This window comes from Haplochromis burtoni, unplaced genomic scaffold (genome assembly GCF_018398535.1).
Source record: "Haplochromis burtoni strain Fernald_Lab_line unplaced genomic scaffold, NCSU_Asbu1 Contig_222, whole genome shotgun sequence".
Classification (NCBI taxonomy): Eukaryota; Metazoa; Chordata; class Actinopteri; order Cichliformes; family Cichlidae; genus Haplochromis; species Haplochromis burtoni.
The window spans coordinates 826,985-839,882 of NW_024582583.1; the positions used below are offsets into that span (position 1 = coordinate 826,985).

The window sequence follows — 12,898 nt, forward strand, 5'->3', positions numbered from 1 at the left end:
TTTAATTGTGTTGTGGTTTGCAGTGTTTTGTGTTGTTTCACTTTAAATTTGTTTAAAAGGAAAAAGCTGAAAATTTAAATAGTTAAAAGTTTAAAATGTAAATAGTTGGTTTTTGTATTATATGATTTATTTATTACATTTTATGTGGAGTGAATAAATAAAAATATATTTACGATGGCCCCTACAGACAAAACACGTATAAACTCCAAAACACATTTCTAGCGTTAACTGAACTTCCAAAACAGAGCTACCTAGATCACTTAAATTACACAATTGAAAGCATATGTGTATTGTTTGTGTATTTATACACAAGCACTCATATATATTCATATAAATTTAAAAAAAAAGTACATTTACCTGTTACTACCACACACCAAATCCGGTCGTTGGTACTTCCTGGCTTGTGTAGCCACTAGGTAACAAAAGCTCAACACTGCCACTAGCATCCTGGAGCACTTGTGTTGTGTTTTGTACGTGTTTTGGAGTTTGTACATGCTTCCGGGTTTGTACGTGCTATGGAGTTTTTACGTGTTTTGGAGTTTTTACGTTTATATATATTTATATATAAACATATATAAATAAAACAACATTTTTTACATTAGTAATTCCTTTTGTGCATAATTTCATATTGTTGTTAATAATAAATTAATTAAAGCAACAAAACAACCTGAGATATACATGAGATATACATATATCTCATGTATATCTCATGCACATATCTTTCTTTCTACATAGCACTTTAATTCTTGCACATATCTTTCTTTCTACATAGCACTTTAATTCTTATTGTTTGCACTGAAGCACCGCAGCAATTTCCTAATGTTGTAAACCTCAACATCTGGCAATAAACCCCATTCTGATTCTGATTCTGATTCTGAAGATCCGGTTGGGAGCGGAAAGAGCCGGGTCTTTTTAGTGAGTCGAGCCGGAAGAGTCGGTTCTCTAAAAAGAGCCGGAAATCCCATCACTAATATTTACTAAACTTGTTTTTGTTTTATTTTTCTTCATAAAGCCACGTTTTTAAATTCCTATTTTCTTCATATAAAATATAACAAAAATTAAATATTTTATTCAGTGTTTTTCTTTAATTGTTGCCTTGATACTGTATATTTAGTACATTTCGATTAGACTTTAACACAAACACAGGAAGTACGAGCCCGTTTCCACCGTTTGTCCCTCCTGGTGTTCCGTAGTGGCGGTTCATTGGCTGCGGGCGCCTCCAAAACAAACTCAGTTTCGACTTTTCGGTGATTAAAAACTCTTTCTGGGTAAGTATAGTTAATCTTAAGGACTCTGAGGGTCAGGCGAAAACATTCCCGGCAGTTTCCGCTCGCCTCGCGACTATTTGTTAACTTTAAAGCCGTCAAGCTGTTAGTCGGTTAGCATGAGCTACCTGTAGCTGCAGGTTCAAGTTAACGGAGCAAAGTCGATAAAATTTCTGTTTGATGGACCAAAAACAGCCTGCGAGCCGTTACAAGTCCTCACAGGCGTCAGACTCAGCTTTACGTGTCCGTCTGCCTGCAGTTAACTGTGTAGAAAAACTACAACAGAGACCAAAAAACTACGAACATCCGATAGAAGGTTCCACAGAAATACTTCAGCACTGTGTACTTTTACTGCCTGATACTTGGAGTTACTGCACCAGCTTTTCAACTCTACCTTCCTATAAGACTTTTTAAAACCAGGTTTCAGAGCGCTGAACAGTAAAGGAAATAAACACAATCGAAAATAAATTAAATAGAATCTAGTTTTGAATTCAGTGGGAAAAGTAGACATGCACATTTTTGGCTTTGTCGGTTTCTAAAAGCCAAAAAGTAAAATGTAAATCCGATCCATCTTCCTGTGTTTATATCGCAGGTTTTTCCTTTCCCTTCTATAGTCATGTAGTTCTGATCATTGTTTAATGGAAAACTTTACAATTATGTTGTTTGTGCAAGTTTGACAAAACCAATGATGAGCTGTAAAACTAACAGTGACGGCCTGCGAGGATACAACTCTCTGTGCATGTGTTTATTTTCTCCAGCTGTTACCATGGAGGAGGTGACACGGCTGGTGTCGACCGGAGACTGCGTGAAGATCTGGGATGCGGTTTCCATGGCGCCAGTGGAGCAGTTTAACCCACACAGCACAAGCCACCCTGTCGCTCAGGCCTGCTGGAGCTCCAACAGTATCCTGCTGTCACTAAGTCACCACAGCCTGGATATGAAAGATGGAAATCTGCTGTCTTTGTCATGTCCAGCAGGGGGCGACTCCTCTGTCTGATTGTATACACATCTTTGGTCACCCTGAGCTCAGTAAGCACTTCCTGATGAGTTTATGATCTCAGTTGGCGGTTTAATTTCAAGGGGCAGCCAATCACAATAAAAATGTCTTAAAGGGGGAGGAGCTAAAGCAGCTTCTTTCAGACAGGTCATGAACAATATGAGACAAAGAAAGCTTATTTTAAACTATGAATCATGCAGAGCTGCCCTGTCAGAGTGAGCAGCATAAATCACCTTTAGATCTGTGAATCAGCCTTGACCAGTTCTCTCAGACCAGTACCTGGTCAGCGCCAGCAGCAGTGGGGACAAGCTGGTCGTTTCCAGCCTCAAGTCGACTCCTGTGCCGGTGGTGGAGCTGGCCGACGGGGTGAGTCTCAGCTCTTTAAAGACTGCAGAGGGGTAAAAGAAGAATAAAGCCTAAGACGTTATTGTTTGTCTCTGGGTCCAAATTCTCCTTCAGTTCCCAAAACACTGAGCTTTAGAAATATGATACCAGCTGTTCTCCCAGGTGTTTTAGTGAAGTTTAGGTTTCAGGGAAAAGAGCGAAACTAAAGATTTTAGTTACGCTGTGTAGTTTTAGAAAGCCGAGTCAGTCTGGTAAGTATCTCACTGAGAGCTCTTCGGCCTCTGTGAAGTGTAACGGTGCTGGTTTGTACCCGTGTTCAGAAAAAGCAGACCCGGGTGTGTCTCAGCTCCTCGTCTCAGTTTCTGGTCAGCGGAGGTCTCGATCACTGCGTGCACATCTGGGACCTGAAAACCAAGAGACTGCACCGCTCCCTCAAGGTAGGACCTCACACCACCTCCGGGTTCCTTTACCTCTGAGCGGGATAAACATGGCCTCCTTTTCTCTCAGGACCATAAGGAGGAGGTGACTTGCGTGTCCTTTAATGCCAACGACAGCTACGTCGCCTCCGGCTCCACCAGCGGCGACCTAGTCCTCCATAGTCTGACCACCAACCTATCCAGCAGGCCGTTCGGCCACGGCAGCAACCAGGTCAGACCTCCACTTTCATATCGTTTTTCTTTTAAAGATTTTCTTTGAAGCTGCTCATGTGCAGCCGCTCAGGTGAGCTGTGAGTTGGTGATATGACTGTAGTGAGGGAGCAGCCAAAAGGTGGAGGTGTGCTTTCAGTTTATTTACCTCACCTCATCACGTTATATAAAGTCTTTAATAAAAGAAGAACTCTGCAGGCTCAGAGTTAACCGGAGAGTGGAGGAGGGGCTCCGTTTTTATGCTTCACTCTGTTCAGTCTGTGTATGTAAAGACTGTAACTAAAGGACAGCAGAGGAATGTTTGGTATTACTGCTTGATAATCTGTTGATCTCCAGCCCATCCACGACCTGAGGTTGTCCACGGTGAAGCGCTCCCTGCTGGGCAGCGTGTCTGACAGCGGAACGGTGGTGCTGTGGGACTCCAACACCCAGAAGGAGCTGCACGTGTTCGACGGCGCCCACAAGGCCCCAGGCTCCGGCCTGGCCTTCTCGCCCACCAGCGACCTGCTGGTCGTCAGCGTCGGCCTGGACAAGAAGATCGTCTGCTACGACACCGCCAGCAAGATGTGAGTCCGATCGCTCTGTTCTGCACGTCCCTGCTCGGTCACAAGGCTGTCACGCCCTCTGTGGAGCTCCTGTTCCATAGAGGGCGCTCTCGAGCTCATTGAGAATGAGCTGGGCTCTGAGGAGGTGTAGTTTTTCACCTGTCTTCCTTTCAGGAGACAGCAGAAGACTTCTAGACTTTAAAATGAGTCTCATCGTGTTTTATCCTATGTTAATATAAAACTTTCTGTCCAGCAGTCCAGAACCAAAGCAAAGCATCAATAAGAAGGCAGCATGAGCTGAAGCCCACTCTTTGTCTGTGGATAAAATCTGTTCCACTTTGTGTTTAACGGCGTGTTCGTCTGCATCTCCAGCGTCCTGAGGTCCATCCGCGTGGACAGTCCTCTGACAGCTGTGGACTTCACTCTGGACGGTACTGGGCTGGTGGTCGGGTCCACTCACGGGAAGATCTACCAGTACGACCTGAGAAACTCCAGTTCCCCCACCAGGATCACAGTGGCCCATAAAACCTCAGTGACCTGCCTGCGCTTCCAGAGCAACGCCAGCAAACACAAGGTACTATCCTCGGGACTCTCAGACGGAAGATGGGAATGATATCAATTTTTCCTTCAGTGTGTCTAAACCTGCAGGGTTATTTTCTCTCTTTCTTGTCTCAGTCCAGTAAAATTGGCTCCTCAAAAACTTCCAGCTCTAAGAGATCCTCCACCAAGCTCCCCAGCAGCCAACCAGATCCCACCGCCAGCACAGGCCCTGCCCCCAACAGACAGGTGACAAACACAGGTGGGTTTCACGCCGTAGGTCACTGTGAACGCGAGTGTGCGCGTTTTGTTTTTCCCACACAGATAAATAAGGCAACTGTGAGCTTGAAGCTCCTGTGGCAGTGTGGCCAATCACGGTTGTCCTGTCTGATGATGATAAAGCCGTAATTACAGCACGTGTTCAGCAGGAGGCGCTGCTGTGGACGGGATGTGTCGGGAAGCTGAAGGCCAGCAGGGGACGGAGCAGTTCAGTAGCGTGGGACGAAACAGTCTGGACATCTTCTCTCCCGCTCGCGAAGGTCAGAGGCAGCCTGTGATTGGCTGAAATCCGATGCTGCATTCACTAACGTTGCCTTGTTTTTGTAAATCGCAGCGTTCTCTGTAGTCAAAGGAGCTTGCAAAGAAAAGCGTCTGGACTTCTTTAAGCTGCTTGAAGACGTTTCACCTCTCATCTGAGAAACGTCTTCAAGCAGCTTAAAGAAGTCCAGACGCTTTTCTTTGCAAGCTCCTTTGACTGCGATGACCTGGATGACTGAGAACCTTCACAGCCGTTCTCTGTTATCACCTCTAACTGAATCCATTTCAGTCGTGCCTCTCCTTCTTCTTCCAGACCCGCTCACCCACGGGACCACCGCGAACACCCCATTTGGACGAGGACAGGGTACGAGAGGTGGTCACCAGATGCATTTGAAGCGACGCTGCCGTCGGACCAATCCTGACGCTGTGTTTCTTTTTCCTTAGTTACCACTTCGGAGGTGATGTCTAGAGATGGGGAGGGTCAGCAGCTAACAGGCCGGGCCAGCCTGGACATCTTCTCTCCAGTCAGAGAAGGTCAGAGTTCAAGTTCAACGCCCATTTAAAATGCCTAAAGGTCCAGGTGAGGTCACCTGGAGGTTACAGAATGTCTGCACTGTGCTTTAGACTCTCACGCAGGTCCCAGCTCTCACAGGAAGACGCCACTGGGAACGCCGCTCGCAGCCTCGGCGGGGAGGTGCTACAGCCCGCTGTCAGTCTTCCAGACCCCTCCGGCTATCAAAGAGGAGGAGCCAAACACCGCTGTAGCTGGAGAACTGTGTGATGCCAGAAAGGTGATGACCTTGAACCTTTAACCTCTACACCTGTGACAACGCAGGTCCACCTAACTGAACTTTGATCTGTCTCAGTCTGACAAAGTCAGCTGTTCCAGTCTGGAGACACAGAGTCAGTCCACGCCCCCTATGTCACAGTCAGCCAATCACAGTCAGCTGGCCCCGCCCTTCTTCACGCCAGAGCCCAGTCTCCGGAGAGCCAATGGCATTCAGGCTCACCTGAGCTACGACTCACCTGTCCACGGAGCTCCACCCACCACATCTGCAGCAGCAGGTAGAGTCGGGCAGCAGCAGTTCTGAGGGTTCAATTCCCACTAAGGTCCGATATCACCGTGGTTAGTTCACTGTTTGTGGGACTCTGTAGGAATAGGCTTGTGAATTGGACGCTGAGTTCAGGGTCAGCTGCTTGTGTGGGAGATTCCGATGTTTCCTCTGCCTTCAGGTCCGGCTCTGTCGGCTGCCGTTTCCTCGTCTCTCTCTCAGAACATCGCCGACGTGGTTGGACAGGCCGGAGCTGCTCCCCTCACCTCCCTGCAGATCCACTTCATCCAGAACATGATCCACGAAACTCTGGAGGAGTTCAGGTCAGTCTGACCTCTGACCTCTCTTCAGAGAAAAATCAGCTAGCCTTTTTGTGGGGACTATTTTCAGAGGCGGGTTGATTTGGTGTTTTTGAGCTTTTATGGCAGCGGGACATGAACAAGCTTCTCCTCCTCAGGAACGCCTGTCACAAAGACATCATCAACCTCCAGGTGGAGATGATCCGACAGTTTTACATCCAGTTGGTACGACAGATTCGTCCGAGCTTTCCTCTGATGGTCAGATGTGACTTTCTGGTTTTTTATGATTCTGTGTTTGTGTTTCAGACTGAGATCCACAGTCTGATAGAGAAATACTCCGTCAACGAGTCTCTGGTGGAGGAGATCGAGAGGCTGAGGGAGGAGAACCGCCGGCTCAGGGCCAACTACTGACCGTCTGGAGCCTCGTTCTGGCTGCCTCCTCCCATCCTGAAGTCAGATGGTCCAACATGAACGTGTGTGTGTGTGTGTGTGTGTGTGTGTGTGTGTGTGTGTGTGTGTGTCTCAACACTTATGTACCCTGTTTTGTTGTAATTTAATGAATTTTGATGTCAAAGCCTGGAAGAGTTTGAAAGGCGGTCGGTTCACATGTGCCTGCATCATGTTTTAGTAAGAAGCTTTTGTCTGAAGAAGAATAAAAAGAAAAAGTTTACAGCCAATAAAAAATTACGTGTGTGTGTTTTCATGTACACAGAAATCAACCCGAATCTTTCTAAAACCTTTGGTGTGTTTATCACAGTGATCAGTAAGTTACACGGTGTGAGGCAGTATTTACGGTGATATGCGGTCGTAGTTTGTAGTGAAATGTGTGTTTGTTCTTTGGCTTTTCGCGGGCCGGCGGTTTGAGCGTGTCGGGGTGGGGTTACTCTCTGCGCGCTCACACTCTTTGGTTGTTTACCTGCTAGCCTGTGAGCGCGCAGCACGCTCACTAAGTTCAGACTTTTAGGTTTTCGTGCTCCGCGGCGATGAACCCGGAGCTCAGCGGGTTGTTTTAGACCAACAGCAGCGGGGGAAACTGACAGATTCACCGCGGGAACTTTAACCCTGCGTGACCTTTGACCCGCTCAGGCTCGGTTAGTTTATTGTCGGGTTTTTCTCTTTCAGCCGCTCAGAGCAAAGTTGGCTTCCTGCTAGCGCTGCTTACCTGACGTGAATCACCTGAAGGTGACGTTTCATTTGATCCACTTCACGCAGGAATTCAAACCCTGCAGCAAAACTGAGACCAACGAGCCTCAAACGTTCCTGTAAGTGTTTATAGTATTTATGACGTCACGAGCTGAGCGTTAAACGTGTTTTCAGTCTAATCTAACGCGCACCTGGCAGACAGGTGTGCGTTACATGTACTGCGATACTGCGTGTACTTTCTAACGTTATAGACCTGCAGGCAGAGACACGCGGAAACACAGTGTTACCTGCAGCAGGTGCCGGCGGCCACGCCCACTACAGATCACGTGCTGGTGTGCCAATTTTTGCACACCTGGATGAGCCGCTGTGGGTTATGTGCTAACCGCGAAGTGAACCAGGTCGCTCTCCACCAGACTCCATTCACAAAAGCTGGATTTTTACGTCACAGAAGGGCGGAGCTTTGCGTCTGCAGCGGCCTCGACTGGTCCGTTAGTTTGTGTTACGGAGCGACTCTGATGTTTTAGTGAGTTAGTTCGGATCACAAGAAAACACTGAAACAGTAAAGTCACGCAAAGTTGAATAGAAACTTCTTTTTTCTGTCAGGTGAAAATCCGCGTTTTTGTCAGTGGACTCTGGTGTAAGATCGGTTTCTTTGTTGGCCTCCCAAAAGCCATAAACGTCATCATCTAGTCCCAAACGTCATGGGAACAATAGGTTAGCAGGTACCTTCAAAATGTACTTTATTGTTATTATTAACATTTAATTATTAAACAGCTTTATTGTTGTTTATTTTTAAAGTTTTACTGTTACACTGGCGCCTGTAGTGCTTCGGCTGTCACAGATAAATGACAGGCCATCCGATCCGGAGCCGATGGCTTCAGATCTGACTGCGTCATTCAGCCTTAACGCTGTTTGTGATTCCTGTGAAGCGACTGATCTGGTTCGATGGTTCTTTTGTTGATTCGTCAGCAGAGCTGCAGTTTTCTTTGTGTTGCACATGGAATTGAATCCTCAGCAGTTACTGAGCGTGAGCAGCAGGTTAAACCTCTTTAATCTGAACTTTGCGTTTTTTCTGCCTTTCTCAGCTCGGACTGTCCTCCAGGACGATGGCCAACCCACTCAGGTCTGAAGTGTTTCGACTGTACAAGAACGTGAGTGTTGGGGAAATTCATTTTTAAAGAACTCGATGACCAAAGTTCCCTCTAATGTTCCACGTGTCTGAACACACAAACTCCCTGAGCGTCCCGTGGACCACTGTGAGCGACAGCAGACGTGTGCACTGTGGTCACGCCAGCATCCAAGTTACATGTTTATTAAAGTAATCAAATTACAGCATTTATGTCAGACTACTTTTAATTAACTGCTTTAGCCCACTTACAATGAAAACTTAAAAAATCTTGTTCATGTGCAGCATGTTAACACTATTGGAAGCAAAAATAACCTGAACTCCAATTTTGAAAACAACTTTATTTTTTATTTTTATTATTTTTGCTCTGACTGTATTGTGAGTCTGTGGTCTGGGAGAGAGTCTGTAACTCTGTCTGCAACATACAGTAAATAATGACCAATGTTGGGTAATTAATTATTTAGTTACTTCTTCAAAAAAGTAACTGAGTTATGGAAACAAAGTTTTGCAGCTGTTTACCTAAAAATGCAGCCAAGGTGTTTTTAAACAAACATTTCAAACTATTTACAGAACAATCAGCTGTTCTGCATCAAATTATTTGTGCCGCTCCAAAAATAATTTGTGTCCACTATGAGATGAAGGAGAACAACAGCCTGATACCTGCAGGCCTGACAGCAGCAGATGTGTCACTGCTGTAACACCTGCAACACTCAGCAGGCGCCTCATTGTTCTGACACACACAACAAAAACTACACTACACACTGACTACACACTAACTACACACTAACTACACACTGACTACACACTGACTACACTACACACTGACTGCACACTAACTACACACTAACTACGCAAGATTTGCGCTACACGTCTCAAATCTCTCACATCTCAAACACGCCGTCACTCCTAAAACTTCCTCCTTCCTAAACAACTAAATGCCATGTTGCCATATCATTCTTTGATTGGTCGACATGGTACATTCTTCCACCAATAGGAAAGGGCAGGGGGAGGGGTTTGATGTTGTCTTTGCTCACAGGCTTTCGAGCGTTTTCCTTATAAAACCCGTTTTTCCCGTTTCTTCCCGCAGTAAATATAAACAACGACAGTATTCAGGAAGAAAAACAAACATTGCAGATATTTTATCATAACTCTGGGTTTACGTGGCCGATCAACACAATTTAAAAACTGGTATAAAGTCCACACTTTGTCCGTCAGTTGTTCCGTCTGTGCTGCTCACGTCTCCAATGGTTGGACACGTTGTCATTAACGTGGCTTCACTCCACATCAGCCGCTTTGCTAAAACACCGCACCGCACATAAGGACGCTGTCAGAGCCTGTCAGCGACGCTGATTGGCTGCGTATACACGAATGTGAATCGCATCATTGGCTGGACTTTGGGATAAGGCGGCATCGTTCTGATCCCACACGGGAGCAGCCAGTCACTGACTCACACTGCAGAACAGGATTGTTAAAGTTTTAAATTTAATTTCAGTGCAGGTTCGATTTTTTTTGTGCGCAACGCAGATTTCCTGTGCAGAGACGTGCCAGCAGTGCGCAATTGCGCACGTGCGCAGCTTAGAGGGAACATTGTCGGAGACACGTTGTCCTCCAGCGATTCTAGATTTTCTGTTTTCACAGCTGTAAACGTCAGAATCGGGAGTTTGGATGATGAGACTTCAGGCGGCATCAGCAAAGACTCCATGATGATGTTGTTAACATTTATTGACAGTTAATTTACTTTTAAGATGATCCGTCGGTGCCACTGTGAGCCGTCGGAGGTGCGTAATGATGAGATGACCTCAAACAGATCTGAAGGCACAAAGCTGCCTCTCAAATCTCCCATCATGCAAAGCGGTGCTGAGCCCCACCAAAATGTTCAAGCTTCATGTTTATCTGTGAAGATGTCAGCAGTGTTTACAGAGGGCGCTGCAGCAAGTGTCGCCCCCTGCTGGGCATTAAAAGAATGCAACTGCGTGCACAACCTGTAGTGTCTGCACCAAAGCACTGAGGTCTTTATTCATCTGTCAGAATGACGCTGAAATGGTGTTCTGATATATTTAAAGCTTATTTATCGGATCGGGCTGAGATTATCTGCTCAGAAACACTCTGACGACACTTCATCATGTTTAGGGTGAAAAAGTGGACGTTTCAGTGGCAGAGCCGTCGTTACGCCGCGAACAACATCAGCAGAGAAAACCAACAATCAAACTCACAGCCCACCATCACAATATTTTAATAACATTAAAGCCCAAAACCCAGAAATCTAACACGCCTCCCTCTGTAGCCCCGCCCCTTTAACGGGTTCTGAGTGAAACCAGCTGCACACGTGACATAAGATGTGTTGTGGCCTGAGATGGTCACCACATTTTTCTTTGGTGAAACTAACTCAGTGAGTTTAGACAAACAGGCAGCAGGCGGCGCTTTCTTATTTCATGAATGCAAAAAATAAGATGCCCGCACTCGTGATCCCTCATGGTGAAGGTTTAAAGACTTCCTGTGTCCACCTCACGCAGGAGCTCCGCCCTCCTGAGTGAATTAGAAAGTAAGGTGAGACACTGTAACAATCAGTGTTTTTAAAGATTTTATGCATGAAGAAGCGTGTAGGATGGAGATCAGCGGCGCCTTTATGACCGCAGAGCTATCTGCAGATAAACCTTTGACCCTCTTTAGGAAAACACTTTCTGTTATCAGCTTTAGACTAAGATAAGGTCTCTGCAGGGAGCGCCGCTGAAGGAATTACAAAGCAAGACTATGTGACAAGATTTCAGATTCACCTTTTGTAAAGTGAATCACTAAAAGCGCTCGTGGATCCTCGGAGCGTTCCCGCTGCTCGTCCTGATAAAACACATTGGCCTCTGGAGGTGTGTCAGTCTAAGATCATCGTCCAGAGTGATTTTAAGACCTGTGCTGATTTTGAGATCATGTGATCATCATGTGCCGTCATACATCGGCCGCCTTTTTGCCCTTTAGTAAAAGTAAAGACATATTTTTGCTAACACATCCTCTTCCTCCTTGCAGCTCCTCTACCTCGGCCGGGAGTACCCCAAAGGTGGTGACTACTTCCGCGACCGTCTGAGAGCGGCGTTTGCCAGGAACAAGGCGGTGGAGGACCCCGAGCAAATAAAGGCCCTGATTGCTCGTGGCGAGTACGTGGCCCGGGAGCTGGAGGCGCTTTACTACCTGAGGAAGTACAGAGCGATGAAGAAGCGCTACTACGAGGACTAAACGGCGACCGAACGGTGACGACACGAACAGCTCTGAGGTTTACGGATCCAATCCTGAGGTCACATGACCACCGAGTGAAGCCTTTAAATTAAAGTATTCAAAACAAAAACAAGCGCGAGTCCTCCTTCCTTCCTTCCTTCCTTCCTTCCTTCCTGTCTGTTCCCATAGGAAACAGTAGAAGCAAGGTCAGAGGTCAGAGGTCGGGGGGGCGATGGCGTCTTTGTCGGCCAGGTTGACTCTGCAGATGGGACAGGTGGGGTTATCCTGGGGGGGAGGAAACAGAGTCAGGTGGCGTTCCGAGTTTGTCATCTCCGTATAACCAAGCACGGCGTTACCTTCAGCCACTGGTCGATACACTGGACGTGGTAGTCATGGAAACATGGCAGAATCCTCAGCTTCTCGCCGTCGCTGTAGTCGCAGACACAGATCTGACACCTGCCGGCCAATCAGCACAGAGACGTGTTAGCGTGCAGGTTTGGGGTTTGTTTGTTTTCAGCGTTACAAATGGCGAGCTCGGAGACTCACTGCGTGTTCCCGCCGCTGCCGCCGCATCCCTGGAACACCTTGGTGGGAAACCTCTGGATGTCCGTCGCGCTCAGCTGATTGGTCCTCACGGCGCCCTGACGCTCCTCGAGCTCCAGCAGAGACTGAAAGACGAGCAAAGGCGTCAACACTCTGACATCTGGGCCCTGATTGGTCCACGTTGAATACCTGCAGCGTCTAACTGTAAGAGCTTAACTGTAACACGAAGGAGGAACGTAAAGAAGAGATCACAAACCAAGTCTGAGATGAAACATTAAAGAAGAAGAAGAAGAAGAAGCTGCTGACACGAAGAAGAAGAAAGATCCAAATTCAAAAAACTTTTTGGAAAAAAAGCTCCAAAGACAAATTCTGACGGGATTTTTGTCCCTGAGTGAACAAAGTCTGCAGAATGATCGAAACTCCTCCCCCTCCTCGAGACCCCTCCCCCTCCTCCAGACTCCTCACCTCATAGTCGTTTCCTTCAGCGTCATCAGATGTGGCGTCCCTACTCCTGCCGTGACCAATCAGAACTGTGGAACGATCAGCAGAAGCAGACCAATTAAAGCTCTACAACAGTGTCATGCTGTCGTTTGATTGGTCAGGTTTCTACGCTGTCGTTTGATTGGTCAGGTTTCTACGCTGTCGTTTGATTGGTCAG

The 12,898-nt window shown here is 46.8% G+C and overlaps 3 protein-coding genes across 11 annotated transcripts in view; 2 read left to right on the plus strand and 1 right to left on the minus strand.

The window, feature by feature from the left end:
• The first annotated feature begins 1,155 nt into the window (after positions 1-1,155).
• nedd1 (NEDD1 gamma-tubulin ring complex targeting factor) lies at positions 1,156-6,908 on the plus strand. 2 transcript variants are annotated; one of them, XM_005936958.2, is made up of 16 exons: positions 1,156-1,268; positions 2,024-2,167; positions 2,534-2,628; positions 2,928-3,044; positions 3,115-3,255; positions 3,591-3,820; positions 4,172-4,373; positions 4,475-4,598; positions 4,762-4,875; positions 5,187-5,237; positions 5,318-5,407; positions 5,498-5,664; positions 5,740-5,938; positions 6,107-6,248; positions 6,383-6,449; positions 6,531-6,908. In XM_005936958.2, the coding sequence occupies exons 2-16, from the start codon at positions 2,032-2,034 to the stop codon at positions 6,633-6,635; spliced, it is 1,980 nt and encodes a 659-aa protein (XP_005937020.1). In that variant the 5' UTR covers positions 1,156-1,268; positions 2,024-2,031; the 3' UTR covers positions 6,636-6,908. The 2 variants fall into 2 exon arrangements, with proteins under 2 accessions (XP_005937020.1, XP_005937021.1); XM_005936959.3 differs by having other exon boundaries at positions 4,765-4,875.
• A 113-nt stretch (positions 6,909-7,021) lies between these two features.
• lyrm5b (LYR motif containing 5b) lies at positions 7,022-11,827 on the plus strand. Of its 4 annotated transcripts, none has more exons than XM_005936955.3 (3): positions 7,022-7,486; positions 8,453-8,518; positions 11,512-11,827. In XM_005936955.3, exons 2-3 carry the CDS (start codon positions 8,474-8,476, stop codon positions 11,716-11,718), a joined length of 252 nt encoding a protein of 83 aa, XP_005937017.1. In that variant the 5' UTR covers positions 7,022-7,486; positions 8,453-8,473; the 3' UTR covers positions 11,719-11,827. The 4 variants fall into 4 exon arrangements, with proteins under 4 accessions (XP_005937017.1, XP_005937016.1, XP_005937018.1 ...); XM_005936954.3 differs by having other exon boundaries at positions 7,022-7,315; XM_005936956.3 differs by lacking the exon at positions 7,022-7,486 and adding an exon at positions 7,517-8,089.
• Positions 10,024-12,898, minus strand: part of LOC102298783 (E3 ubiquitin ligase BIG BROTHER-related) — an 11,833-nt gene continuing 8,958 nt past the window's right edge. For all 5 annotated transcript variants that reach the window (XM_042226668.1, XM_005936950.3, XM_042226669.1 and 2 more), the window contains 4 exons: positions 12,706-12,770; positions 12,244-12,365; positions 12,054-12,153; positions 10,024-11,982 (listed from right to left, as the gene is read on the minus strand). In XM_042226668.1, coding sequence (XP_042082602.1) covers positions 11,905-11,982; positions 12,054-12,153; positions 12,244-12,365; positions 12,706-12,770 — 365 coding nt within the window. In that variant the 3' untranslated portion in view covers positions 10,024-11,904. The remainder of the gene's footprint in view (positions 11,983-12,053; positions 12,154-12,243; positions 12,366-12,705; positions 12,771-12,898) is intronic.